Raw genomic sequence first — 26,950 nt, 5'->3', positions numbered from 1 at the left:
ACCTGGTAGGTCCACTTGCGCCCTCTCTGGGAGGAGCAAGGTACTTCATGGTTCTAATTGATTCTTTTTCGAGGTACATTCATGTGTTTATGCTCGAGCAGAAATCACAAGCGTTTCTGAAGTTCAAGGCATTCTGTGCTTGGTTGGAGAATGTTCATGGTAAATGTATTGGCTGTCTCTTTACTGATCGGGGCGGGGAGTTCACTTCTCAGCAGTTTGAAACTTTCCTGACTGAGAAGGGAATTCAGCATGAATTGTCAACGCCTAGATCGCCATGGATGAATGGGCTTGCGGAGTGAGCAAATCAAACGCTGCAAGGAATGAAAACCTTGTTGCATGATGCCAATCTCCCTGATAAGTTTTGGGGGGAGGCTCTGTCAAATTTTGCTTACACTTTTAATCGCAGATTGTCATCACCTATTGGTTGTACCCCCTATGAGAAGATGTTTGGTAAGAAACCCAACATCAAGCACACGAGAATCTTTGGTTCTGACATGTGGGTACACACCCCACAAAGCAACAAGCTTGGGAAGCGTGGGGTACATGGTTTGTTCATGGGGTACGAAAAAAGTGCATACAGGGTATGGATGACTAACTCTATTAAGTTCACAAGGAGTGTTGAGTACAATCCTAAGTGGGGGGAAATGTGGGAGTTTTCCAGAGTTACCCAGAGGAGGATGAAGGTGATGTCAAGGAAGCAGCTAAAGCTGAGGAAGCTGCTGAGGATGATGATGATGATGATCAGAGTTCGGATTCCAGCTCAGTGGGCGGTGCTGCTGCTGATGTCAGTGACAGTGATGACACAGCAGACTACAAGACTGCAAAGGCCTCAGTCAGACCATCTGATGCGTCTGACAATGAACTGGAAGAACCACCGTTCACCATTGGTCACTTTTCTCCTAAGAAAGAGGAGATGAGTCCAGAAGACTTGCGTCTAGTACGCAGATCTGAGAGGGCCACAAGGGCAGACCTCCAAAGAGATTTGCTGATGAGTTTGCTAAGACAGCAACTGCTGTTCTTAGTAGCTCAGAGAAGGTGTGGGAACCTTCAAGCTTCAAAGAGGTTCAGGAGTTAACCTCTAAAGATGCTGAGCCTTGGCTTAATGCCATGAAGGCTGAAGTTGATTCCTTGAACAGGAACCAAACTTGGGAACTGGTACCGGTAGTCCCAGGGATGAGACTGGTTGGCAGCAAATGGGTCTTCAAGGCCAAGACAGACCAGAATGGCAAGGTTGTCAGACACAAAGCCAGATTGGTTGTCAGAGGTTTTTCACAGGTACCAGGACAGGATTACCACGAGACCTACTCACCCACCATCAAATATGAGAGCATTCGGCTGATGCTCAAGATCGCTGCGGAGGAGAAACTGCATGTTTCCCATCATGACATTAATACAGCTTTTATGTACGGGATTTTGAACGAGGAGCTGTTTATGCTTCCACCAGACGGGATGCAGACACAGAAGGGAATGGTTTGTAAACTGCGGAAATCCTTATATGGTCTCAAGCAGAGTGCCAGGTGTTGGAACACAAAACTCACTGAGAAATTGCTTTCTCTAGGTTTTCACCAGGGCAAAGCTGATCCGTGTGTGTTTGTCAAGGAGGAGGGGCAAAACAAACTCTATTTATGTTACAGATAAACATAAACATTATGTTACAGACTTGTACATTGACTGCTTCCGACACAGAATCCAAACAGATGTGACCAGAAAACACCATCGCTTACAACAAAATCTAAACCATGCTGAAAGGAGATGCATAGATAATCTTTTTTTTGGTCTTTAAGGTGCTACTAGAAGGAATTTTTTTGTATTGCTTATGTTTTGTTGATGATCTTCTGATGTTTTGGAAGAATTAGGCTTTGTACCAAAGCACCCTAGCTCAGCAGAAGGAGCACTTTGACATGAAGGATCTTCGTGAGGTATCCAACTATCTTTCTCTGCAGGTGGAGAGGGACCAAGCAGGTAATTTTCTGGTACACCAAACACAGAAAATTGCTGATGTATTAACCAGGTTGAATTGGGTTGAGGCAAACCCAGCAGACACACCGATGGTGACAGGTTACCAGGTAGACAGTACTTATGAAGCGTTTTCTGACACAACACTGTACAGATGCATTCTAGGGAAGTTGAATTTCATTGCCAGATGTTCAAGACCTGACATAGCTGTAAGCTGTAACCTGCTTAGCAGACATGCCAACAATCCTACTGTTCAGGATTGGAAAGCTCTGAAGCGCATAGCCCGCTATTTGAAAGGGACTATGCACTACAGGCTGAGGTTCACCAGTCAGAAGACTGGAGGTCTTGAAATCTTTGCAGATGCAAGTTTTGGAAGTGACACCACGGATGGTACGAGCACTTCTGGGGTATGCTACATGTACAACCACTGCCTGTTTGACTGGTTGTGCAAGAAGCAGACGACAGTGAGCCTACGTTCCTGTGAAGCAGAACTCAATGCTCTGTCATTTTCACTCATGGATTGTGAATGGTTGATGTAACTGTTTAAGGACATCAGAGTGTCTGTAAAATGTCCTGTACAAGTGTATCAAGACAATAGATCGTGTTTGTTGTGACGTGGGGTTTGTGATTTCAGCTCTCTTGACATAATATGCTGGAGACAGTTCTCTAGTAACACTCCTTTATTAAAGCAAACAAGACTGAGGTCTGAGGAGAGGAAAGCTACATTTATAGGGACAGGGGACTAGCTAGAAAGGATACATTTTGGAGGGAACAATATCAGGCAATCACAGTCCTGCCTTTTGGAGGAAACCAATAAGACAGGATCCAAATACAGCAGCTTAAATGAACCAATAGTAGCTGTACCCTCTGGAACCAAAAGGCAGTTACTTTACCCTAATGCAAATACAGACAATAATAATACAGATATAAAATCCTTTAACTCAATACACAACACCCCTCCCCCCCCTAGTGAGCACAGCAGACGTAATCTCTCAGGTACTGTGGGGTCCTACAACTTCTACTTGATCTCCTGACAACAGGTGTTGCAGGTTCTGGATTGGGTGTTACCTGTGGTAGAGGGGCTGCTCTAGGGGTTTCGTCAGGAACAGATGGAGTCCCAGACATCTCAGGGTCCCCTACCTGTACCTCATCATCATGAGGACTAGCAGACCCTGGTTCATTTGTTGAAGCCCCTGGTGACTGCACCTCTGGGCCATTTTCACTCTGGTCTTGCAGCTCTGCGTCGTTAGCCAGGGATGAATTATCTGACTCCTCCCTGCTGAGCGCCTGGTGCCTCAGCTGATCTATATGTCTCTTCCACACTTGCCCATTTTCCAAGGTCACATAATAGGACACAGGTCCACTAGCCCGGGTGACCACACCAGCCACCCACCGCAAACCTCGTGAATAGTTCCTCACCCAGACCAGATCTTCAGGGGCGAGATACCTTGTTGTGTCAGTCTCAGCCTGGGGGGTTGCTCTTGAATTACGGTTTGGCATTTTATCCAGGTGGACATAATCCAGCACCGTTACCAGTCTTCTACCCAAGAGCAGCTCAGCTGGCGACTTGCCCGTCGCAGTACACGGCGTCGCATGCTGCAAAAATAACATTTGCGCGATGTGAGCTGACCAATTACCCTCCATTAAGCGCGCAATGGATTCTTTGGCTGTTCTTACCATGCGTTCAGCCTGCCCATTGGAGGATGGGTGAAAGGGCGCGGATGTGACCCCTCTTATGAAATTATCAGCCAAGAATGCCCTGAATTCTTGGGATACAAAAGCTGCCCCATTATCTGATACAATGGTCTCAGGTAACCCGTGGGTTGCAAACAGCTGCCTCAACACGTTGATTACGGCTGCTGATGACATGCTAGGGACCATCACCACTTCTAACCATTTGGAATATGCATTGACGATAACCAAAAAGACCTTTCCTTGGAATGGCCCAGCAAAATCTAAGTGCAGCCGGCTCCAGGGAGATCTGCTCCCACCGGTGGACTGGTGCTCTGGCCACTTCTGGCCGCACCTCTTGGCATGCCTTGCATGTTCGTACCCATTGTTCTATGTTCTGGTCCATTCCAGGCCACCACACATAACATCGGGCTAACGACTTCATCCTGACCATTCCCGGGTGTCCCATGTGAAGCGTCTAAAGAACCCTGTTTCTCAGTGGTGCTGGGATGATCACCCTATCTCCCCACAGGAGACACCCCTTATGCATGGACAACTCGTGCTGCCTTGTCGCATAAGGCCTGAATTTGTCTTCATGCGGACCACCTGGCCACCCCTTCCCCACCCAAGTGAGCACACGGGAGAGAACAGCATCTTTCCTCGTTTTCTCAGCTATATCAGTAGCCGTTACAGGAGCCCCTGGAAGTATTTCCAGCATCATTATGTGCTCCGCTGGAGCAGGATCCTCAGTGCTCCTGCCAGGAAGGGGCAATCGACTCAGCGCATCAGCGTGGCACAACCATTTCCCCGGCACATGGGTCAAGGTGTACTGGAACCTGTTCAGGAATATAGACCAACGCAACATTCTGGGGGAGAGAATTTGTGGCGTTTGTTTGTTTGGGTTGAACAACCCTAACAGTGGTTTGTGGTCCGTTTCAATGGAGAAATGGTGACCATACACAATAATCATGGAACTTTTTGATTCCTGCCACAATTGCAAGCGCCTCTTTGTCAATTTGAGCATAGTTGCGCTCCGTGGGCGACAACGTACGGGAATAGAAAGAGATGGGCTTTTCCGACCCATCCGGTTCCCTATGACTCAGCACAGCCCCCAGGCCGTATTGAGAGGCATCACATGCCAGGACCAGCGGCTTTGACTCATCATAATGAGCAAGGACGCTCCTGCTACTCAGCATTCCTCTCAAAGAGTCAAAGGCCTTCTGCTGCCCCTGCCCCCATCGCCACACATTCTTTTTCTGCAACAGTCTATGTAATAGTTCAGCTACCGAAGCTTTCTGGAGTAAGAACGAATGATAAAAGTTAATAAGTCCCAGGAATGACTGCAACTCCATCTTGTTCTGTGGTCGTGGTGCCTCGATGATGGCCTTAATCTTAGTATCTGTGGGGTGGATGCCTGATGCATCAATTTTAAACCCCAAGAAATCCACAGTTGGCACCCCAAAACTGCATTTTTCCTTTTTCAGTTGCAACCCCACCTCCTTGAACTTGAGCAACGCTGCACGGACACGTGCAACCAGTTCCTGTGGGTCTTTTCCAGCAATCAAAACGTCATCAAAAAATGGCAAGACCCCCGGCAGACCTCTTAACAGGCGTTACATGAGCCCTTGAAAAATCCCTGGGGCCACACAAACTCCAAATTGTAATCTGTTAACTCTGAACGCCCCTTTATGAGTGACAATATTCTGTGCTTCCGATGATTGTGGGGTTACTGGCAGCTGTTGGTAAGCTTGTGCCAGGTCAATTTTAGCGAACACCTTGCCCCCAGCAAGTTTAGCCAAAAGATGTGATACGACTGGAATGGGGTATGAGTTTCCCCTGAGTGCCTTATTGATAGTGCATTTGTAATCTGCACAGATCCTGACTTCCCCATTTGCTTTAAGGGGCGTGGCGATTGGAGTCTCCCACTTAGCAGAGTCCACGGGTGAGAGAACTCCCTGCTTGACCAATTTATCCAGCTCTGCTTCGATTTGGGTTGCAGTGCAAATGGCACTCGCCTTGCTTTGAGTCGGATTGGGGCCACCCCAGGGTCCAACTCGAAGTCAACTGGGGGCCCTTTATAACAACCCAGTTTTCCATTAAAGAGACCAGCAAATTCTTTGCATAATGCCTCGCTCATCTCAGGGCAGGTTTGGATTGAATTAAGCCCTGATATACTCAGTCCCAGGGCGGGGAACCAGTCAGTGCCCAGGAGACTGGGGCGACTGCCCTTTGCAATCACCAGTTTGAGTACAGCCTGTTTGTCCCGGAACTGTACTCTCACGGCACACATTCCCATAACATGGATGCGGCCCACTGAGTATGACTGCAAGGTTGCCGGGAAGGGCTCCAGAGGGGGCAACTTACCCCTGGGGAAGAATGTCCTCGCAGTCTGGTCCGACACGATAGTGAATCCAGATCCGGAGTCCACCTCCATGTCGCACTGCTGACCCTCAATCTTCACCTTGACTTGTGCCTTGCCTTGCGCTGGGAACTGCACGACCCTCCCGTTGATCTCCGTTACGTAGTGGCAGTCCTTTAGAAAATGGGTTGCTGTGGGCAGTCTGTGATGCTCCAGTCTAGGTGCTCCTGTCGCTCCCAACGCCGCCGATCTACAAACCCTGGCAATGTGACCTGTCTTCCCGCACGTCCGGCACATAGCATCCCGGAAACGACAACTCTTCTGCTCATGGTTTCCGCCACAACCTGGGCACCTGCCTCGGTGATCTTTGTGCACTGTGCAGGCCTGACGCACTGACTCAACCCCACGGACTGGGCTCTGGCTCGGAGTAGCCTCTAGCTCGTCCATGGCATGCGCAACTTCTATCTGTGGCTTAGGGGCCTTGCGACTGGCATCAAGCTCCTCTCTTTCATAATTCTCCGTGGCAGTGGCCTCCTTCAAGGCTGAAGCAAGGGTAACCTCTTCTTTAGCCATGATGCGTCTTCTGGCTTTCTTGCTGCTCAGACCACTGATAAACCGATCCAGGAGAGTCTCTTCCAGATTTTGGAAGTTGCAGTGCTGAGCGAGCTTCCGCAGTTCAGCCAGAAATGCAGATACAGACTCCCCAGCACGCTGCTGCCTCTTATGAAACTCCATCCGCCGGGCCATCTTGGTCTCAGTAGGCGCCAAGTGGCTTGTTAGGCAGGCAAGAATATCTTTGAGAGATGTCTCACTTAGTTTCGCTGGAGCAAGCAATGCCTTGGCCAGCTTGAAGGTCTCAGGCCCACAGTAGCTCAGGAATGTGGCCCTTGGCATCGGTGATCCCTTGAGCCACTGCGAAGAACTCGAAGCGTTCGACGTAGTCTTACCACGTGTGGGGCTCTGATGGCTGGAAGGGCTCCAATACCCTTGGACTCTCCATTGTCCTGTGGGCAGGGTCGTCTTCTCAGCTGGCCAGTGAGTCTTGTTCTTAGCTGCAATCCGGACTCTGAGGCAGGGCTGCATTTAACCGCTCCTCAGCATTCCGGATCCCACCTTCGTCGCCAGTTGTTGTGACGTAGGGTTTGTGATTTCAGCTCTCTTGACATAATATGCTGGAGACCGTTCTCTAGTAACACTTCTTTATTAAAGCAAACAAGACTGAGGTCTGAGGAGGGGAAAGCTACATTTATAGGGACAGGGGACTAGCTAGAAAGGATACATTTTGGAGGGAACAATATCAGGCAATCACAGTCCTGCCTTTTGGAGGAAACCAATAAGACAGAGGATCCAAATACAGCAGCTTAAATGAACCAATAGTAGCTGTACCCTCTGGAACCAAAAGGCAGTTACTTTACCCTAATGCAAATACAGACAATAATAATACAGATATAAAATCCTTTGACTCAATACACAACAGTGTTTGGCTTTGCTGAACTCAGAGAGTTGCAAGCAAAGAACCAAGTACTTGCAGACTAAGCAACATTGTGCAAGAGAGTGTATTCAGAAAGGACTCATTCAGGTGTCCTACATGCCAGGAAATGAAATTCCTGCCGATCTGTTGTCTAAGGTTGTTAACAGAGAACAACTAAAGGTTTACATACAAAGGTTACAATTGGGTGAACCACAGGTACTACAGGTTACACGGAAAGGGGGAGGATGTTAGGATATTTCCGTTCCACCTTAAAAGGGAGCAGGCTGTGAGTCACAGAGCCTGCGTATTTCCTGTTCACAGGATGTTTATGTTTGCTATTGCTTTCGTTCTCTCTCTCTGTCGAAGACACTGACGCAGACAGTCAGTTCTTTCTTTGTTCTGATCAACGCTGAATAAAAGCTTGTAAATAATGCTCTCCTAAGTGCGACTTCTGGCTGTGCATTATCTGCTGATAAAAGCTGTGTATGAGCCCTGTAATGAGGCAAAATATTTCAGGAAACTCGTGTCACTAAGCACTCATACTGCGTGACTACGGGAGATCGATGGATCGTCCGGCAGCCGGCTTGGGGGCCATGATGGACTTTATCACCCCGGAAATGATCTCTTTCAGCTTCTGCCATCTGGAAGAAGGTACAGGGTTATAAAGACTAGGACTAGCCACCTGAGAAACAGTTTCTATCCAAATGTGATTTTGGTTTTAGATGCAGTGTAAGGTAGTCTCCATGAGAGTATATTGTATTTAATTATGGGGTATCAGAGTTTTTAGGGGGCTGACCAGGTTGGGATAGCAGGCTTGTTGGTTTTTGAATGTCTGATGTACATTTTTCAATTTCGTTGTTCTGTATGGGACAATGACAATAAAGATTATCGTATTGTATTGAGACTCATCTGGAAAGGGCCATATCATGCTCCTTTCCCCACTTGCCAGGAGTCTGAGCTCCATTTGGGGCTCCTCCTTCCGCACCCCAAGGTTCCCCCAAAGCCTTGGGGAAGGAAACTGAGGCAGGCTCTGCTTGCTCCCCAGGGCCCTGCAGGGGATTCAGATTGGGGCCCCTGTCTCTTCCTCTGGCCATGGCACCCGCAGGAAGCCTTGGAAAAAAGGCAGGAGACCCTCAGCAGAGAACAGCCAAGTCTGGTTCTTCTCCGCAATGGCTTCCTCTTCTGAGGCTGAGTCTGGGCTGGACTGGGAGGACCCCAGTTCAGCCAGTTCCCTAAAGTCCCCCCACTGCCTCCTGAGACCCGCAGGGATCAGGAGTGGGAATGACTTTTCCTGTTGAACTACTGCCTGAGGGGGAGGAACAGATGTCTTGGCCCATTTGGGGGCAAGTGAGGGCCATCCAGAAAGGGCTCCTGGGACCCCAAGGGGCTAGAAGGGGAGTCTCCAGCCTCGTCTACAGAACAAGCCCTCTTTCCCCTAGGCCTGCAGGTGGAGCCCTTCTCCTAGCACTGACTCTTGGGGTGACCAAGGATGCTGCTCCAGGGGTCAAACTCCCCTGAGGGAACCCTCCACCTTTGAGGGGATAAAGCCCTTACTACTACTACTACTGTTATTCTCCTCCTCCTTGGGCCTCCGAAACAGAGGGCCTTTCCCTCCTGGCCCCCTGGTGGATCCCTCAAGGCCGCTTGCCTGGCATCTCCCAATGGAGAGGCCTCCTCCGTGGGGCCAACATGGTGAGGAGAGAGGCTGCCCTGCGGAGGCCAAGCCATCATGGCAGGAAGGCGGCTGAGAGCCAAAGGTGCCGCCCTCCTTCATTCGGGCGGAGAGACCCCGAGAGCGTGGGACCCCCGAGGCCCACAGGGGATCCATGGCGTCTCTGGGAGCGGCTGGGGCCTCTGGAATAAACAAAATGGCGTTCCCGCCTATTTTGGAAAAGGGCGGGAAACGCCTTCTCCTGGCCCTGCCGTCTCCCTGGGCTCCTAAACGGCCTGCCTGGGCCTGGGGGGAATCCAGCTGCCCCCAAACAATGAGGGGAAAGAGGAACAGGAAGAGAAGGAAGGAGAAATTAAGGATAAGCTGGGAGGGGGAGCAGCCATGAGAGAAACTCAGGGGGAAAACTCCCTCAGGAAACCAGCGAAGGAGAGGAGGAGGCCCAGGGGAATCTGAAAGGGGATTGGCCAGCTGTCCAATGGAGAGGCTTCTGATTGGTCCAGCCCTGCTCTGGGGTGGGAAATGGGGTCTCCTGCCTCCATGTGGTTCTGGGAGCCCAGTAGAAACTGGTTTTCTGACAGGAAATGCAGGGAAAGAATGGCAGGGGTCCCTCTTGCTTTGAACTGGAGCCTGGTACCCTCTCTCCACCATCCTGGTCTTCCCCCCCCTTTCCAATCATTATTATTGATTGCCCCCCTGAGCAACACGCGCCCCCCCCCTCCTGGGCTTCCACACCTGCCCCCCCCAGGACCGCAGGTGCCTTTCCTTCCTCGCCTGAGACGTTTCCTCCTCCGTCTCTTTTCCTGGAATGAAAAGCGGCTGCAGAAGCAGAAAAATCCACTTGAGGGCGGGGATTATTTTCGGGAGGGGAGGGGTCTCCCGGCTGGGAAGCCCCCCTCCACCCCCCCCCGCTGAGCTGGAGGGTGTTTTTTGGAGGGGTGTCTTGAGGGAGCCATTTCTGAGCTCAAGGCACCTCCCGCCACTAGGCAGCCCTTCGCCTCTTCTCCCTCCCAGCCTTTCCTTGGGATCCAGGAGTCTCTATGTTGGGGGAGAGCCAAGGGACCCCCCCCCCCCCCGGTCTCCCTTGCAGTTAGTCTGCTTGGATGTGGGCTCCTTGGGGCAGAGTCCTTGATCCAGAGGGAGAAAGAGGGAGGGAAGGGGGCAGCCCCTAGAGCGCAGGCGCAGAAGCAGGAAAACTGAAGGCAGGGAGAGGGAGGGGTGCGCTAGGCTTTGTAAGGGTTAAATGGAGCAGAGTTGGATTCCTAGAGAGGACGGGAAGTGAAGGGGGAGGGGGCAAGGTCCTCCAGAGCAGAAGGCCCTCCCTCCCCCTCCCTTCCTGCTTTCTTCCCTCTCCTTTGCAAAAGCTTCCTTGGTGCCCCTCCTGGAATCCGGTGAGTCACCTCTCTCTCCCCCCTGAGGGTGCAATGGGGAGAAAGGAGTCCCAGGGGTGCAGGGAGGGGGCATGGGGGTCCCTGTTCAGATCATGCATGGTGGGGAGAGACCCCCCAAGTCAGGGAGCAGAGGGTCCTCCCTTGTCCTCTGCCAAGCCAGGGAGGGGCCACTTCGCAGGAGGTCTGCTGCCCTATTCTTCCTTGGGATCCAGATGCTGCCTTCCTTTTGGGGGAGGGGACTTTGGGTCAAGAAAATAAACCCCCTTCAGATGGAGGGAAAAGTCACATTTGTGAACAGAGGCTGCAGCCAGACGGGAACATTTGCACATGGGGGGAGCACAGGGAGAAGAAAAGCCCTTCTGCATCTGCAGCAGCACAACCGGACCACTTCCTCTGTCCCAGATGCAACAACACATGTCTATAAAGGAATAGGTGAGAAATAAAGATTGTTAATGGAGGAAAAGAGGACAGGTAAAGTTATATTATATTAAGATAAATTAGAGGATAAAAAACAGGGAAAGTTGGAAAGGATTTGCTGAAATAGATAACTGAACTAGAATACAAAAAGGGGAGGTGTGAGGAGGTCAAGGAAACAAGTAAATGAAAGATAATTTAGGAGAAAGTTTTGCTATATACACTGTATTGTTTGTGCATTGTATTGTTATTTATTGTATTGTGTTTTTATGTATTGTACTGTCTTTGTATTGTAATGTTTCATTTGTGTTTTTTTTGTTCTTTCTTATTTCTTTTCTTATTTTCATTAAAAGTAATAAATATTATTTTAAAAAAACACACACAAAAAACACATGTCTCTCCCCCGGATCTCACTCCCAAAGACACACCCTTCCATGGTCTCCTAAGACAGATGGATGCCAACCAACCAACATTCCCTCCCCTCCCCCTCCTGGTGCCCCTTGAAGTTCGCTTGAGGGCATTGGGAGGGTCCACCCCACCAGATGAAGAGAGAGGAGGTCTTTCCATCTGGAAAATGGGAATGCTTGCAAAGATTTACTTGAAAATGAGTGCCATATAGATAATAAAATTATTATTTTATGGAATTGCCCCACCTACACAAAGATTAATACCCATCATATAAATACACAAGAAAATTGTTACAGAAAAGAACAGAGCAATGTGTAGACGATCATCTTTACGCTCCCTTTTTCTCTTAGGGTCCAGTGTGCTTTGAAGACATAGCTGTTCCTTTCACAGAGGAGGACTGGGCTTTGCTGGATCCTTCTGCAGAAGGAAGTCAATGAGGAGAATCGTGGGATCGTGGCCTCTCTGGTAAGGCTCCCTGCTGGATCATAAGATCAGTTTTGATATTCCATACAGATCTCTGAAGGACAAACCTCCTCTATTTTGAGGGAGCCCAATAGCGCCACCTACAGCATCTGAGATGTTAACACGCCCACAACTCTCCTGGAATGGAAAATTCTCAATAGGAGATGTATCTCCTGTTCTGTCTGGGAATATTTTTCCACCAGTCCTGCCTTTTCAAACATGATGAGGCTGGTCTGAGCTGCCCAGGCCTTCTTCAATGTAGGCTTCAGAGATCTTAGGGACGTGGAGGTACATCCTGTCAATTTTCTCTTTCCCTTTCTGCGTCTCTCTGTTTTTGGTTGAGCAAAGAAATGACTGAGCTTGGAGCTGGAGCGGATTCCATGACTGAGCCAAATTAAATCCATCCCTGGAAAGAGCCAGGCTTTTTGAATCTCCGGTTCCCATAAATAAGTTAGCTAATACCAGCCAAAAAAGGCAGTAACTCCCTTCCCTTCTTCCTCTGTCACAAGTATTTATTTGCATTGTTCAGTCATTTCAGGCTCAATTTCTTCCTCAGGCTAGGATTATTATTATTATTATTAATGATAATACTGCCATATAACAGCAGATTGTAGGTGGCGAATTGGAAAGGAAGAAGAAAGGAGACAACAAGATAATCCACACAATGGAGAACCCATATAAATATTCAGAGTGTGGAGAGAACTTTAGTCAGAGCTCCCAGTACACTTCCCATCAAGGAAAGCTCTTCATTCAGAAGGAGAGCCTCACTTCACAAGAAAGAACTAAGGGGGGGGAGAAATTAGTGCTGCTTCCTTCGCAGCTCCACCCACAATTCCCATGAGATACTTCATACAGGGGAGTGTTTGGAAAAAGCTTCATACAGGTCAGAAACCATATCAGTGCTTGGAATGTAGAAAGAGCTTCATTCAGTTGGTGAATCTAATTTTCCATGAAATATTTCCTGCAGGGGACTGTTTAGAACGTGGAAAAAGCTTCACCTAGGAAACCAGTCTCAATTTCCATTAAATAAAACACAGCAGGGATAATCATAGAATTTTAGAAAATGGTATAAGGCATATGGTATAACTGGTTTTAGGAAACGTCATGAAGAATTAAGGGGAAAGATAGCGTTGACCTGGAGTAGTTACAAAATGTATGGTCTCTCCCTGAGTGCCAGGGACCCTCCTCCAAAAAGAGCTTTTTTTGTTGGAATTATTTCTTTTTTCCAATTTTTGGCAATTAATTGGCAATGTTCTCACTGCCACTGTGGCATAAAGAAATACTTCCTTATTTTCTTTTGGTATATCTGCATCCAATATTCCCAATAAAAAGGCTTCTGTTATGGGGGCAAAATTTTGTTCAAATGTTTTCTTTAGTTCTTCATACACTGTATCCCAGAAGCCCTTGATTTTATCACATAGCCACCACATATGCAGAAGTGTCCCCTCTACTTGGTTACACCTCCAGCATAATTTTGATTTTCTTTTATACATTGTACATATCTTGGTTGGTGTTAAATACCATCTATAAAACATCTTTATCAAATTTTCTATTATTGCCTCACAAGCCGTAAAATTCCAACTCTCCTTCCATAATTTCCCCCATGATGTTAATTCAATAGGTTTACCTCGGTATGCCCCACGGAGAGCCTCAGGGTCCATAAATAGCAACACCCTAGAGGTCCCGGGCCCTAAGGAAGTTAGATTGGCTTCAACCAGAGCCAGGGCCTTTTCAACACTGGCTCCGGCCTGGTGGAACACTCTGTCTCATGAGACCAGGGCCCTGCAGGATCTGATTTCTTTCCACAGGGCCTGTAAGACAGAGTTGTTCCGCCTGGCCTTTGGCTTGGAGCCAATTTGATTCCCTCCCTCCCTCTCTTTCTTTTTTCTTTTCCTTCTCCTCCTGCGATGAGGCTACATTTTAATATTTTAATATTTTAATGTTTCAGTATTTTAATGTTGTATTTTAATTTTGTTTTTAAGTTGTAATCATTCAACTTGTTTTATATTATTGCTTGTAAGCCGCCCTGAGCCCAGCCTTGGCTGGGGAGGGCGGGGTATAAATAAAAAATATTATTAATATTATTACTTGTACTTGTCCTCCGCTCTTCTTCAGTAGCATGTTGGACGCCTTCCGACCTGAGCGGCTCATCTTCCAGCGCCATAACTTTTATATGCCTGTTGTCTTTGTCCATGGAGTTTTCTTGGCAGGGATACTGGAGTGGCTTGCCGGTTCCTGCTCCAGGTGGATCACGCTTAGTCAAAACTCTCCACTATGACTTGTCCATCTTGGGTGGCCCTGCACAGCTTAGCTCATAGCGTCTCTGAGTTATTCAAGCCCCTTCGTCACAACAAGGCAGTGAAAGTGGCCCAATTCAATTCCATATTTTTCTTTCCCCCAGTTATTGCTTCCTGAGGTGAAATCCACCAGGGGGTTTTGAGTTCTAACACCACTTTATGTTTTTCCCATACTCTATATATCAATTTTCTTATTATATGATTCTTTCCATGTTTTAATATAATTGTCTTTAAATAGGTTGGTGTTTTCATTTGTCAGCCAGATTCCCAAATACTTGGTTTTATTTACTATTTCCAATCCTGAAGTCCTTCTTTTTCCTGTGTTGACATATTTTTTGCTAGCATACTAGTCTAATTTTTATTTAATTTAAATCCTGCCACTTCCAAATTCAGCATTTTCCTTATTATTTTTGGTATGCTTTCCTGCAGATTTTCAGTAGTTAGAATTAAATTGTCTGCAAAGGCCTTCATCTTGTGCGACTTCTTCCCCATTGGTAGACCTTTTATGCCTTGGTCACTCCTTGTTGTCATTGCTAAGAGTTCTAGTACCGTAATAAAAAGTAGAGGCGAAAGGGGGCAGCCTTGCCTGGTCTCCTTACTTATTTTAAATTCTTCTCTTACAGTGGTGCCTCGCAAGACGAAATTAATCCGTTCTGCGAGTTTCTTCGTATTGCGATTTTTTCGTCTTGCGAAGCACGGCTATTAACGGCTTAGCGGCTTTAAGAAAAAGGAAACAAACTCGCAAGAACTCTTGCGAAGCAACTCAAAAAACGGAAAACTCGTCTTGTACGTTTTTCGTCTTGCAAGGCATTCGTCTTGCGAGGTACCACTGTATTTCGCTATTTAGTATCAATTTGGCTCTCTGATTTCAATATATTGCCTCAACACCCCTAATAATATTTTCTCCGAGTCCTGTTTTTTCTGTAGTTTTTTTCATGGAGCTCCAAGAGATGTTGTCGAAGACCTTTTCCATGTCTATCAGCATCAAAATGGCTTTTTTATCTGATCTTGCTTCTAAATATTCTAAAATATCTATTATGTTTCTTATTTTATTGTGCATGTATCTGCCTGGTAAGAAGCCAGCCTGATCTCTGTGTATTATTTCATTCAATACTTTTTTTTTTAATCTGTTGGCTAGGATGTTGGCAAATATTTTATAATCATTATTGAACAATGATATAGGTCTATAATTTTTTATTAGTGTTGGAGCTGCTCTTTGTTTGGGTATCAGTGTGATAAATGCTTCTTCCCATGATTTTGGTATTCTTTCTTTTAAAATTCCGTTCAGTACTGTTTCATTAGTTCTGATAGTATATCTTCTAACTTCTTATAAAATGCTGCCGATAATCCATCCGTACCTGGGGACTTTCCTATCTTTGCTTTTGAGATTGATTGCTGCACCTCCATCATCGCTGTTGGTACATTTAGTTGCTCTATTTTCCAATCTGCTATTGTCGGGAGTCTATTTTGTGCTATGTATCATTCCATTTCCTCTTGGTCTTCTTCTTCTGCATGGTAAAATTTCCTATAGTAATTTAATTTTTCTTTACATATTTCTTTAGGATCTTCAATTATTTTTCATTTCTCTATTACTCTCTTTTTTCTTCTTTTTCTTCAATTGCCATGCAAGTAGCCTACCTGATTTATTGGAACCACTGGAGAGGTATAGAAATGGGGCTTTTGTTCGGAAGGGGCCGCCCCATTTGTGCTTCTCCAGGGGCAGGAGAATATCTAGGGCAGGAGAATCCCTGCAGGGCCTCTGAGACTCCCTTTCCTTCTTCCTCTCTCCCAGGACCCTGCAGCTTCTTTTGGCCCCTTGACTCCTCAGGAAGGATGAAAGACACAGATCCTTCAAAGCTAGTGAGGATGGAAGGGGGAAGATGGACGGTTGACCTGGTCAGGTTGTCTCCTGCATCCCTCCTCTCAACCACTGAGCGTTCCCTCCCAGGGACCTCCAAGAAATCTGGTGAGTTCCAGGAGAGTGGAGATGGGGACCTGGATGGATGGTGCCAGAGAGGTATAGGGGCTTGCTCAGCTAGGGGGTGGGGGCAGATGGAGATGGAGAAGGGGAGCACCTTTTCGGGCTCCCCCACCTGCCTGCCTGCCTGCTCCTTGGTCATCTGCAGGCATTTGGGCTAGGAATAGATCACAGCTCCCCAGCCACCACCGCTCAAAAGGTCTAAAACCAGTTCTGTGATCTGAATGCCCTGCCAATGTCAGACAACTCACTGATCCCGCTTTGCAGTTTGAATGCAGATGGGGCCTCTGTGTGTTGTCTTTTTCCTTTTGGAATAACTTTTTATTTGCTTTTAAAAACAAGGAACATAGGACTAATAAATGATACAAATACGTAGACTAAGTCTTCGCATGCCATTTGCATATCAAAAATAGTGGAATAATTTTGCAGGAATATCTATAACATATGGTTCATCATTAGTGGTCTGTGTATTAGTTCTGGGTTCATGAATTGGTTTGAACTGAGTTATAGTCACTTTTCCTCTTCTGTTGCTAATGAAACAATACAGAGTTGGTCTCCTCGTGGATATGGGAGGGGGGGTTCAAAGAGAAGAAAGTGATTTACGTATAAATTTAAATTTAGACCAACCAGATTGAGGCAACAGCTGACGGGGGGTGTTCAGGTGAAGATGTTGCTGTTTGTTTCACAGACAAGGTGTGGACGTTCCATACATACCTGTATGTGATGAACTTCAACTCTTTGGCTGGAGACCAACAGCATCTGGGATTCTAACATCCCCCACCGTGAACCCAGAATGGAGGGATATCAACTGTTTCCTCTGTGAATGTTCTTCGTCTAGTCATGCCTTTTAAAACAGTGACCAGGATTCTCTGAACCACCCAGGCCTTCTTAAATGCCGGCTTCAGAGTTTTTAGGGAAGTTGATGTAAATTCTGTCAGGCCTGTTGTTTTTGCTTCTGTTTGCACTTGATTGACCAAAGAGATGACTGACTTTGGAGATGGAGTGGATTCCAGGATTGAGCCAGAACAAGATCCATTCCAGATAAAAGCCAAGCAATATGTCAGTAAATACCAGCCAACAAAGGCAGTGAAAACTATAGAAAGACCCCACATCTAACTACTTTTAGTTCTTCCTCTATCACAAGCATTCATTAACTTTGTTCAATGATCTGGAGCTCCATTTCTTCTTGAGGCTCTAATTCACTTCTCTCTTCATTGCAGATGGTGATGAACTGGAAGGGAAGAACAAGGGGGAGCACAACAGAATCCACATAGTGGTGAAGTCATATAAATATTCAGAGGGTGGAGAGAACATCCGTCGGAGCTCCCAGTCCACCTCCCGTCAAAGAAAGAGCTTCGTTCAGAGGGATAGCCTTACTTCACATGGAAGGGCACAGAGTAAGGAGAAACCCTATCAGTGCTTAGAATGTGGGAAGAGCTTTAATCAAAGCACACATCTCACTTCCCATCAAAGAATTCATACCGGGGAGAAACCCTATCAGTGCTTGGAATGTGGGAAGAGCTTTAATCAAAGCTCACATCTCACTTCCCATCAAAGAATTCATACCGGGGAGAAACCCTATCATTGCTTGGAATGTGGGAAGAGCTTCAGTCAGAGGCACGGTCTCACTTACCATCAAAGAATTCATACAGGGGAGAAACCCTATCAGTGCTTGGAATGTGGGAAGAGCTTCAGGCACAGTACTACTCTCACTTTGCATCAAAGAACTCATACAGGGGAGAAACCCTATCAGTGCGTCGAATGCGGGAAGAGCTTCAAGGAGGAAGCCAGGCTCACTTTGCATCAAAGAACTCATACAGGGGAGAAACCCTATCAGTGTGTCGAATGCGGGAAGAGCTTCAGGGAGGGGGCCAAGCTCACTTCCCATCAAAGAATTCATACCGGGGAGAAACCCTATCAGTGCTTCGAATGTGGGAAGAGCTTTAATCAAAGCGCACATCTCACTTCCCATCAAAGAATTCATACCGGGGAGAAACCCTATCAGTGCTTGGAATGTGGGAAGAGCTTTCGTCAGAAAGGTGATCTTGTTTTGCATAGAAGAAATCATACAGGGGAGAAACCCTATCAGTGCTTGGAATGTGGAAAGAACTTCAGTCAAAGGGCCAAGCTCACTTTGCATCACAGAATTCATACTGGGGAGAAACCCTATCAATGCTTGGAATGTGGAAAGAGCTTTAGTCAAAGTGCACATCTCACTTCCCATCGAAGAATTCATACAGGGGAGAAACCCTATCATTGCCTGGAATGTGGGAAGAGCTTTATTCGCAGGCACAATCTCACTTCCCATCAAAGAACTCATACAGGAGAAAAACCCTATCAGTGCTTCGAATGCGGGAAGAGCTTTGGGGAGGGGGCCCAACTCACTTTGCATCAAAGAACTCATACAGGGGAGAAACCCTATCAGTGCTTCGAATGCGGGAAGAGCTTCAGGCGGAAGGACACTCTCATTTCCCATCAAAGAGTTCATAGAGGGCAGAAACCGTATCACTGCTTGGAATGTGGAAAGAGCTTCAGTCAGAAGGTGAATCTCGCTTTCCATCAAAGAATTCATACAGGGGAGAAACCCTATCAGTGCTTGGAATGTGGAAAGAGCTTTCGTCTGAGTGGTGAACTCACTTCCCATCAAAGAATTCATACAGGAGAGAAACCCTATCAGTGCTTGCAGTGTGGGAAGAGCTTCAGTCAGAGGCACAGTCTCATTTCCCATCAAAGAATACATACAGGAGAGAAACCCTATGAGTGCTTCGAATGTGGAAAGAACTTCCGGGAGCGGACGCAGCTCACTTTGCATCAAAAAACTCATACAGGGGAGAAACCCTATCACTGCTTGGAATGTGGAAAGAGGTACATTACGAGCTCCCATCTCACTTCCCATCGCAGAATTCATACAGGGGAGAAACCCTATCAGTGCTTGGAATGTGGAAAGAGCTTCAGGAAGTTGGTGAATTTCACTTCCCATCGCAGAATTCATACAGGGGAGAAACCCTATCAGTGCTTGGAATGTGGAAAGAACTTCACTCAGAGGGCCCATCTCACTTTGCATCACAAAATTCATACAGGGGAGAAACCCTATCAGTGCTTGGAATGTGGAAAGAGCTTCACTAATAGCTCCCATCTCACTTGCCATCGCAGAATTCATACAGGGGAGAAACCCTATCAGTGCTTGGAATGTGGAAAGAGCTTCACTAATAGCTCCCATCTCGCTTGCCATCGCAGAATTCATACAGGGGAGAAACCCTATCAGTGCTTGAAATGTGGAAAGAGCTTTAGAAGGAGCTCCCATCTCACTTGCCATCAAAGAATTCATACAGTGGGGAAACCAAAAAAGAGAAATAAAAGAAAAAATATTAAACAACCCTTACAAAATACAATTGTATAGAAAGGAGAAAGAGGGGGATATAAACTAAAAATACTGTTTATGACATTTGTATCATATATATCATATCATTCGTCAGCACATAGAAAGGCAGGCTCCCCCACTTCTCCCCTGTGTGACTCCCTCTTCCCCCGTATCCCAACCAGAGAGATCCTTCCTTCCCTGCGTTCCTTGCAGGTCCCTCGGACCTCCAACTGTCCTCTTCCTATGTGTGTCCTCCTAAATTCAAAATAAAGGAATCTTAATATAAAATATTAAAAATACTAAAAAAAGATGATGATGATCATTTATTGATACCCTTCCCATCTGGCTGGGTTTCCCCAGTCACTCTGGGCAGCTTCCAACAAAATATTAAAATACAGTAATCCATCAAATATTAAAAGCTTCCCTAAACAAGGCTGCCTTCAGATGTCTTCTTAAAGTCTGGTAGTTGTTTTTTCCTTTGACATCTACTGGGAGGGTGTTCCACAGGGCAGGCACCGAAAAGGAAACACCCATCTCCATCTGAAAATCATTTGTAGCAACAATTATTCATAATTTGCAATCCAGAATAAACCCAGCTGTATTTCGTATACAGTGGTGTAGTGCTTAAGAGCGATAGATTCGTAATCTGGAGAACCGGGTTCGCGTCTCCGCTCCTCCACATGCAGCTGCTGGGTGACCTTGGGCTAGTCACACTGCTTTGAAGTCTCTTGGCCCCACTCACCTCACAGAGTGTCTGTTGTGGAGGAGGAAGGGAAAGGAGAATGTTAGCTGCTTTGAGACTCCTTCGGGTAGTGATAAAGCGGGATATCAAATCCAAACTCTTCGTATCCTCTTCACCAAGATGACACTTTCCCTTCATTTTCCCCCCAGCCCAGCTTTCAAATCTTAATCAACTCAGACAGTGCAATATGACTCTTATAAGGATCATCTAATAATCCAAATTAGTATTTCTCCAGTTTCTAGTTCCAGTTTCTATAAAGCCTTTTAAAAACTGTTCCAACAAATCTCAGCCAAGTGACAATGGAAAATTTTGGTCTCTTATAATGTTCATCCAATCCTGCTTCCTCTTCTTTCTTCTTTCCCTAATCTTTGGACATTTCAATCCACTGGGGATGGGGAAGAAGGCATCTTAATTCCTTTTCCTTAAACGAGATCATAGCTTGCCTTGTTCACCGTTTCAGGAGTTGCTTTGCATCCTCTTTTGTTGGCTGTACATTTTTCTCTGCCGCTCATTCCCACACCAGCTCAGCCGAAATTCGTCTTTCCCTGGGGCTCTTTCTGTCCCCTCCTGCTTTTCCCTCGCCTGCTCAACACAACCTTCTGCCTCTCCCAGCGACTCCTTTCCAACGACTCCCAGTTTATGACCCACACATTCCCCTCCGTCTCTTTTTCTGTGTCTTCAGTCCCAAGGTGCTCCATGTCTGCATGGAGAGCAGAGCTGCAGAAGCTTCTTTGGAGTGGATGCATCTGGTTCTCCTTAAATCACGCAGAGGCAAAGTTCATTGGCAAAAGAAGAACTTTCGACTAAAGGTTTCTCAACTTTTTCAAGGGATCCTTATTAAACTTGGGAATGTCTGCATGTGATTCCATCTCTATAGCTCACAAAAACACCAGAGAGAAGGTGGGCTGGAGCCTGAAAGGTGAAAGCATTGGACTCAAACGCAGGCCTCAGGAACGCTTTCCCCCATGGAGACCTGGGACCCCTTCTCCTTCTGAAGGGACCTCCGAGGTGGAAGCCAGGGTGGATCAGTCCCTGGACCTTGGTGGCGATTCCAAGTGCTACGTTCCACACACTTCCCCTCAATAATGAGTGGCTAAATATTCAGTTTACATTTCCTAAAGCCCACAATAATCTCTTTTGTTTTCTTTAAGCTAAGGAGTAAGTTGTTTTTCCTGCACCACTTCCCCAGCTGCTCAACATCCTTCCTATAGGCCGCCTCCCCCTCTCCAGCCATGATTAAACCAACCACTGTTTTATCATGTTGTTTAGTTGTGTCCGCCTCTTTGTGACCCTCTGGACCAGAGCATGCCAGCTCCTTCTGTCTTCCACTGCCTCCCGCAGTTTGGTCAAACTCATGCTGGTAGCTTTGAGAACACTATCCAACAATCTCCTCTGTCGTCCCCTTCTCCTTGTGCCCTCCATCTTTCCCAACATCAGGGTTTTTTCCAGGGAGTCTTCTCTTCTCATGAGGTGGCCAAAGTCTTGGAGCCTCAGCTTCAGGATCTGTCCTTCCAGTGGGCACTCAGGGCTGATTTCCTTCAGAATGGAGAGGTTTGATCTTCTTGCAGTCCATGGGACTCTCAAGTGTCTCCTCCAACACCAGAATTCAAAAGCATCCATTCTTTGGCGATCAGCCTTCTTTATGGTCCAGCTCTCACTTCCATACATCACTACTGAGAACTATACAGACCTTTGTTGGCAAGGTGATGTCTCTGCTTTTTAAGATGCTGTCTAGGTTTGTCATTGCGTTTCTCCCAAGAAACAGGCGTCTTTTAATTTTGTGGCTGCCGTCACCATCTGCAGTGATTGTGGAGCCCAAGAAAGTCAAATCTCTCACTGCCTCCATTTCTTCCCTTTCTATTTCCCAGGTGATGGGACCAGTGGCCATGTATCATATGCAAACTTAATGATCTTATTACTGGAGTTTTGGGGGGCATAGTCAGCTGTATAGAGCATATATAAAAGTGGTCTCAACATGCACTCCTGTGGCATCCCCATATTCATGATGAGATCCACAGAGACACGGGAACCCATCTTGACCCGTTGGGAACGGTTTGATAGAAAATTTAATATCCACCTGCACAAACACGGTGGAATTCCCAGGTCTAATAGTTTGGGCACCAATCTATACTTAAGAATAGTATTAAATGCAGAAAGTCTACAAATAACAATCTCACGTAGTTCCCTTTCTTCTCCAAATGAGTCAGGACAGGATGTAAAGCCATTGCCACAGCATCCTCCGTGGATCTCTTTGCCTTGCACGCAAACTGGTAAGGGTCAAGTCCTACTGTCAGACAAGATATGATATGGTTCTTTACCCACTTTTGCTTTCCTGATACCCCTCTTCAAGTTTGCTCTTTCTATACCATACGGTACCCAGTCCCCAGTTCTACAAGCAGAGTTTCTGGCCTTCAAGAATCTCCTAACCTCTCCCGTCATCCAGGGCTTCCTATTCGGATACAACTTAACATACCTTTCCCTGATGCATTTCCTGTGCCGAATCTAATATAATCCAGGACTGTTGATGTAGAAGTTTCTAGATCTTGATGGTCAAACATATTCCAATCGGTCTCCTGGAAACAGTCCTGCAACTGCTGAGAGGCTCCCTTTGGCCACAGAGTAACCATCCGTGTTTATAGCTGGCCTTGTTTCCTGAGGGGTGTGTACACTGGTGTCAGAAGCAGGGACACATGATCTGAACCACCGAGGTGCACCTCATATTCCCGGCTGATGTTCATATACACCTTGTCAAGAGTATTTTCTCCCCTTATTACACACTCAATGTGCTGATGGGATTTTGGGAATACTGCCTTCACATCTGTGTGAGTGAAGTCCCACACAATAATCCGCGCTGCCTCAGGGAATCTGCTCAATTTAGCATTGATGTTTTCATGCATACTACTCATGGCCCTGCAGGCATTTGCAGTTGGTGCTATATAAAAAAGCTACAGAGATAGTGCAGTATAGTGTGCACCCCGGAAATGATCTTTTAATTATGGGGTATCAGAATTTTTAGGGGGCTGACCAGGTTGGGATAGCAGGCTTGTTGGTTTTTGAATGTCTGATGTACATTTTTTCAATTTCGTTGTTCTGTATGGGACAATGACAATAAAGATTATCGTTTTGTATTGAGACTCATCTGGAAAGTGCCATATCATGTTCCTTTCCCCACTTGCCAGGAGTCTGAGCTCCATTTGGGGTTCCTCCTTCCGCACCCAAGGTTCCCCCAAAGCCTTGGGGAAGGAAACTGAGGCAGGCTCTACTTGCTCCCCAGGGCCCTGCAGGGGATTCAGGGTGGGGGCCCTGTCTCTTCCTCTGGCCATGGCACCCGCAGGAAGCCTTGGAAGAAAGGCAGGAGACCCTCAGCAGAGAACAGCCAAGTCTGGTTCTTCTCCGCAATGGCTTCCTCTTCTGAGAGCTCCCTCTCTTTCTTGTTTGGGCTGGATTGGGAGGACCCCAGTTCAGCCAGTTCCCTAGAGTCCCCCCACTGCCTCCTGAGACCCTTTTCCCCATGGCCTGCAGGTGGAGCCCTTCTCCTAGCACTGACTCTTGGGGTGACCAAGGATGCTGCTCCGGAGGTCAAACTCCCCTGAGGAAACCCTCCACCTTTGAGGGGATAAAGCCCTTATTATTATTACTACTACTACTGTTATTATTCTCCTTCGGCCTCCGAGACAGGGAGGGCCTTTCCCTACTGGCCCCCTGGCGGATCCCTCAAGGCCGCTTGCCTGGCGTCTCCCAACAGAGAGGCCTCCTCCGTGGGGCAACATGGCGAGGAGAGAGGCTGCCCTGCGGAGGCCAAGCCATCATGGCAGGGAGGCGGCTGAGGACCAAAGGTGCCGCCCTCCTTGATCCAGGAGGAGAGACCCTGAGAGCGTGGGACCCCCGAGGCCCACAGGGGAGCCATGGCGTCTCTGGGAGCGGCTGGGGCCTCTGGAAGAAATAAAATGGTGTTCCCGCCTATTTTGGAAAAGAGCGGGAAACGCCTTCTCCTGGCCCTGCGGCCTCCCTGGGCTCCTCCTGGGCCTGCCTGGCCATGGGGGGTGGGGTAATCCAGCTGCCCCAAACAGTGGGGGGGGGGAGGTACAAGAAAAAGATGGAGGAGAAATCTAGGAGGACTTGGGAGGGGAGCAGCCATGAGGGAAACTTGGGGGAGGGGAACTCCCTCAGGAAACCGGGCGAAGGAGAGGAGGAGGCCCAGGGGAATCTGAAAGGGGATTGGCCAGCTGTCCACTGGAGAGGCTTCTGATTGGTCCAGCCCTGCTCTGGGGTGGGAAATGGGGTCTCCTGCCTCCATGTGGTTCTGGGAGCCCAGTAGAAACTGGTTTTCTGGCAGGAAACGCAGGGAAAGGATGGCAGGGGTCCCTCTTGCTTTGAACTGGGAAGAGTCCCAGAGGGAGGGGCCACTCCCCTGAGCAACGTGCGCCCCCACACCTGCCCCCCCACCGGGTCGCGTGTGCGTTTCCTTCCTCTCCTGGGACACTTCCTCCTCCGTCTCTTTTCCTGGGATGAAAAGCGGCTGCAGAAGCAGAAAAATCCACTTGACGGGGGGGGGGGGGGTGGATGATTTTCGGGAGGGGAGGGGTCTCCTGAGCTGGAGGGTGTTTTTTGAGGGGTGTCTCAATATTCCTCAATGTGATGCATTTTTGTAGGTCATGTTCATGAATACTTTATATGCGTTTTCTTTTGATACATCTCATGGTTGGAGAAGCAAATCGCCAGATTCGAAGCAGCACTGATTTTGAATGGAAGATGTGCTTTGCCTCGCATCTTGCTTCAGAAAGTGAGAATTTGGTAGGTTTACTTTTAAATGTGAACTGAATCAAATCTCTTCTCTCTCCCTCTCATTCCCTCTTTCCCATTTTTGCTCATTCTTCCTTCTGCATCTCAGTCCTTATTGTACTGTTTTGGTGGGCCCTCTCATTTTCTAGGCTTCTTTTCTAAACACATTTTGCGCTTCTGCACAACCATGCATGCTGGCACCTCCTTCTCATGAGTATAAGGTACCATCCTGGCTTCATAAGCAATGACACTGAAAATCAGTAACAGATGGATTGGGGATTTTAAATTTGCTTTTATTCCAAGAGACAAGCTCATATAATCACTGAAAATGTTAGAAGGACTTGTTTTGATGTTGAAGAAGAAGGAGACTCTAGCTGGACATCAAACAGGATCCAGTGACTTTCATAGTGAGGGGACACCTCTGATTTTTTTAAGGGATCCTGGGTAATCAAGCAGTGATCAGTTCTTGAGTTTGCCTAAAAATCAAGCGAAAATTACAAGAGTTACTTCTGTTTCAGCAGCACTCAGAAAACTATGAAATTGAAGGGGAAGGGGGGGGGGACCTTGTAGACAAGAATGAATATCCTGTCATTGTTTTACATCTTTATTTAGGATCTAGCTCAGCTTGGCACTGAACAATAGCAACAAATGAAAACTCACTTAATGGAAAAAAGGAATATAATAAAATATTATATGTCCATAATATAAGCAGGTAAAATATAGCTAGCATTATAGATCTAAAAGAAAAGGAAGAAGGAAGAATTTAGGTGATTCTTCAGAACATTCATTTCCCATAATGAACTCAGGCCAGAATGTTTCACATACTTGGAACTAAGTCCTAAACTCAGTGAGGCTTACTTCTGAGTAGATATGCCTAGGGCTGTTCTGTCACATTCTAATGAACAAATGACATATTCCAATAACGAGGTCAGCTTTGAGAATGTACAAAAGATGAAACACTCAAGAGATATTCACATGAGGGTTTTTTAAAGAATTCATCATCAAAGGAATTAGTGATAGGGGGAATATGCAGAAACCCAGGGATGAAAATTGAATTGCACCTTCCCACAACCAGTTCTGTTGTTATGGAAACACAGAGAATGACATCTTTTTTTATTAATGGATATGCTAATGAGCTGAGGACTTCAATGTATATGGGAGTTTCCTTTAAAACTAAAAGTTACATATATGCATTGTTTCTATTTATGGAATTGTCGTTGGTTTCACAAAAGCACTAAATAAATGGAAATACTCTAGGTATAGAATTGCAGCTACATGCTACCCATGTGGGCTTGTACAGTGTGGGAGTCATAAAGCCACGGCAAAGGCTTGTAATATTGCAGGGTGCCCCCTGACCTCGGCTGACCAGCACTCTGAGCTTGACAATGTATTGGAATGTATTGACCTTAAAAGGAGTTGTTTCCTCTGGGCAGGCATGACCCTATAAGGCGATGGGTGGGTTAAAGCCATGACCGGATGTAGGTAATGTGAGACATTGGCAAACGGCCATGCGGCTGGAGAGAGACAAAGGATAATAAAAAGTTACCGGAGGGAGAGAAGAAGCATGAAGGAGCTGCTCCTCCATCCTGAAAATACAGCTGTCTCTCTGTGTCTTTATTTTATGCTAAACAGCACCATTTTGTAACAGCTGGCTCCGACAGTACAGGATTACACTACAAGTCATTTCACCCTCTTATCGTATTATGGACGCTGTCCCATGGAAAGCCTTTGATATCTGCAAGCAATGAATCTTACAAGAATGCACACAAATAGACATACTGTATGAAATGTTGTAAGCCTGTAAAGAAATGTATGGTTAAGTCTAGCAAGCATCTTACAAACTGTCTTAAGTGATTCTCCCCTGCACAAAATGTGACCTGAGTTATACGTGATATAAAGTGCTTTCTGTGTTCAGCAGGTCCCTCAGCCGAAATCCAAGGTGGCCAATTACTGCTCAAGTAAGTTATTAACTTATAAAGACCAGGAAGG

General features: G+C 46.8%; 1 protein-coding gene and 1 long non-coding RNA gene across 2 annotated transcripts in view; both read left to right on the top strand.

The window, feature by feature from the left end:
- The window catches only part of LOC310702562 (uncharacterized protein), a 28,450-nt gene extending 5,137 nt beyond the window's left edge, over positions 1 to 23,313 (top strand). The window contains exons 3-4 of the mRNA XM_083494323.1: positions 15,891 to 16,064; positions 17,297 to 23,313. Of these exons, the coding sequence (XP_083350449.1) occupies positions 15,891 to 16,064; positions 17,297 to 19,476 (2,354 nt within the window). The 3' untranslated portion in view covers positions 19,477 to 23,313. The remainder of the gene's footprint in view (positions 1 to 15,890; positions 16,065 to 17,296) is intronic.
- Positions 23,314 to 24,710: 1,397 nt separating this feature from the next.
- Positions 24,711 to 26,148, top strand: LOC310702967. Its single transcript, XR_014523845.1, has 2 exons — positions 24,711 to 24,973; positions 25,954 to 26,148. It is a non-coding gene; the product is annotated as an uncharacterized lncRNA (long non-coding RNA).
- The last annotated feature ends 802 nt before the right edge of the window (positions 26,149 to 26,950 follow it).

This window comes from Podarcis liolepis (assembly GCF_965112155.1).
Source record: "Podarcis liolepis genome assembly, chromosome: 3".
Taxonomy (NCBI): Eukaryota; Metazoa; Chordata; class Lepidosauria; order Squamata; family Lacertidae; genus Podarcis; species Podarcis liolepis.
Note: the sequence above shows the minus strand (reverse complement) of the source record. Positions and strands in the feature narration are given on the sequence as shown.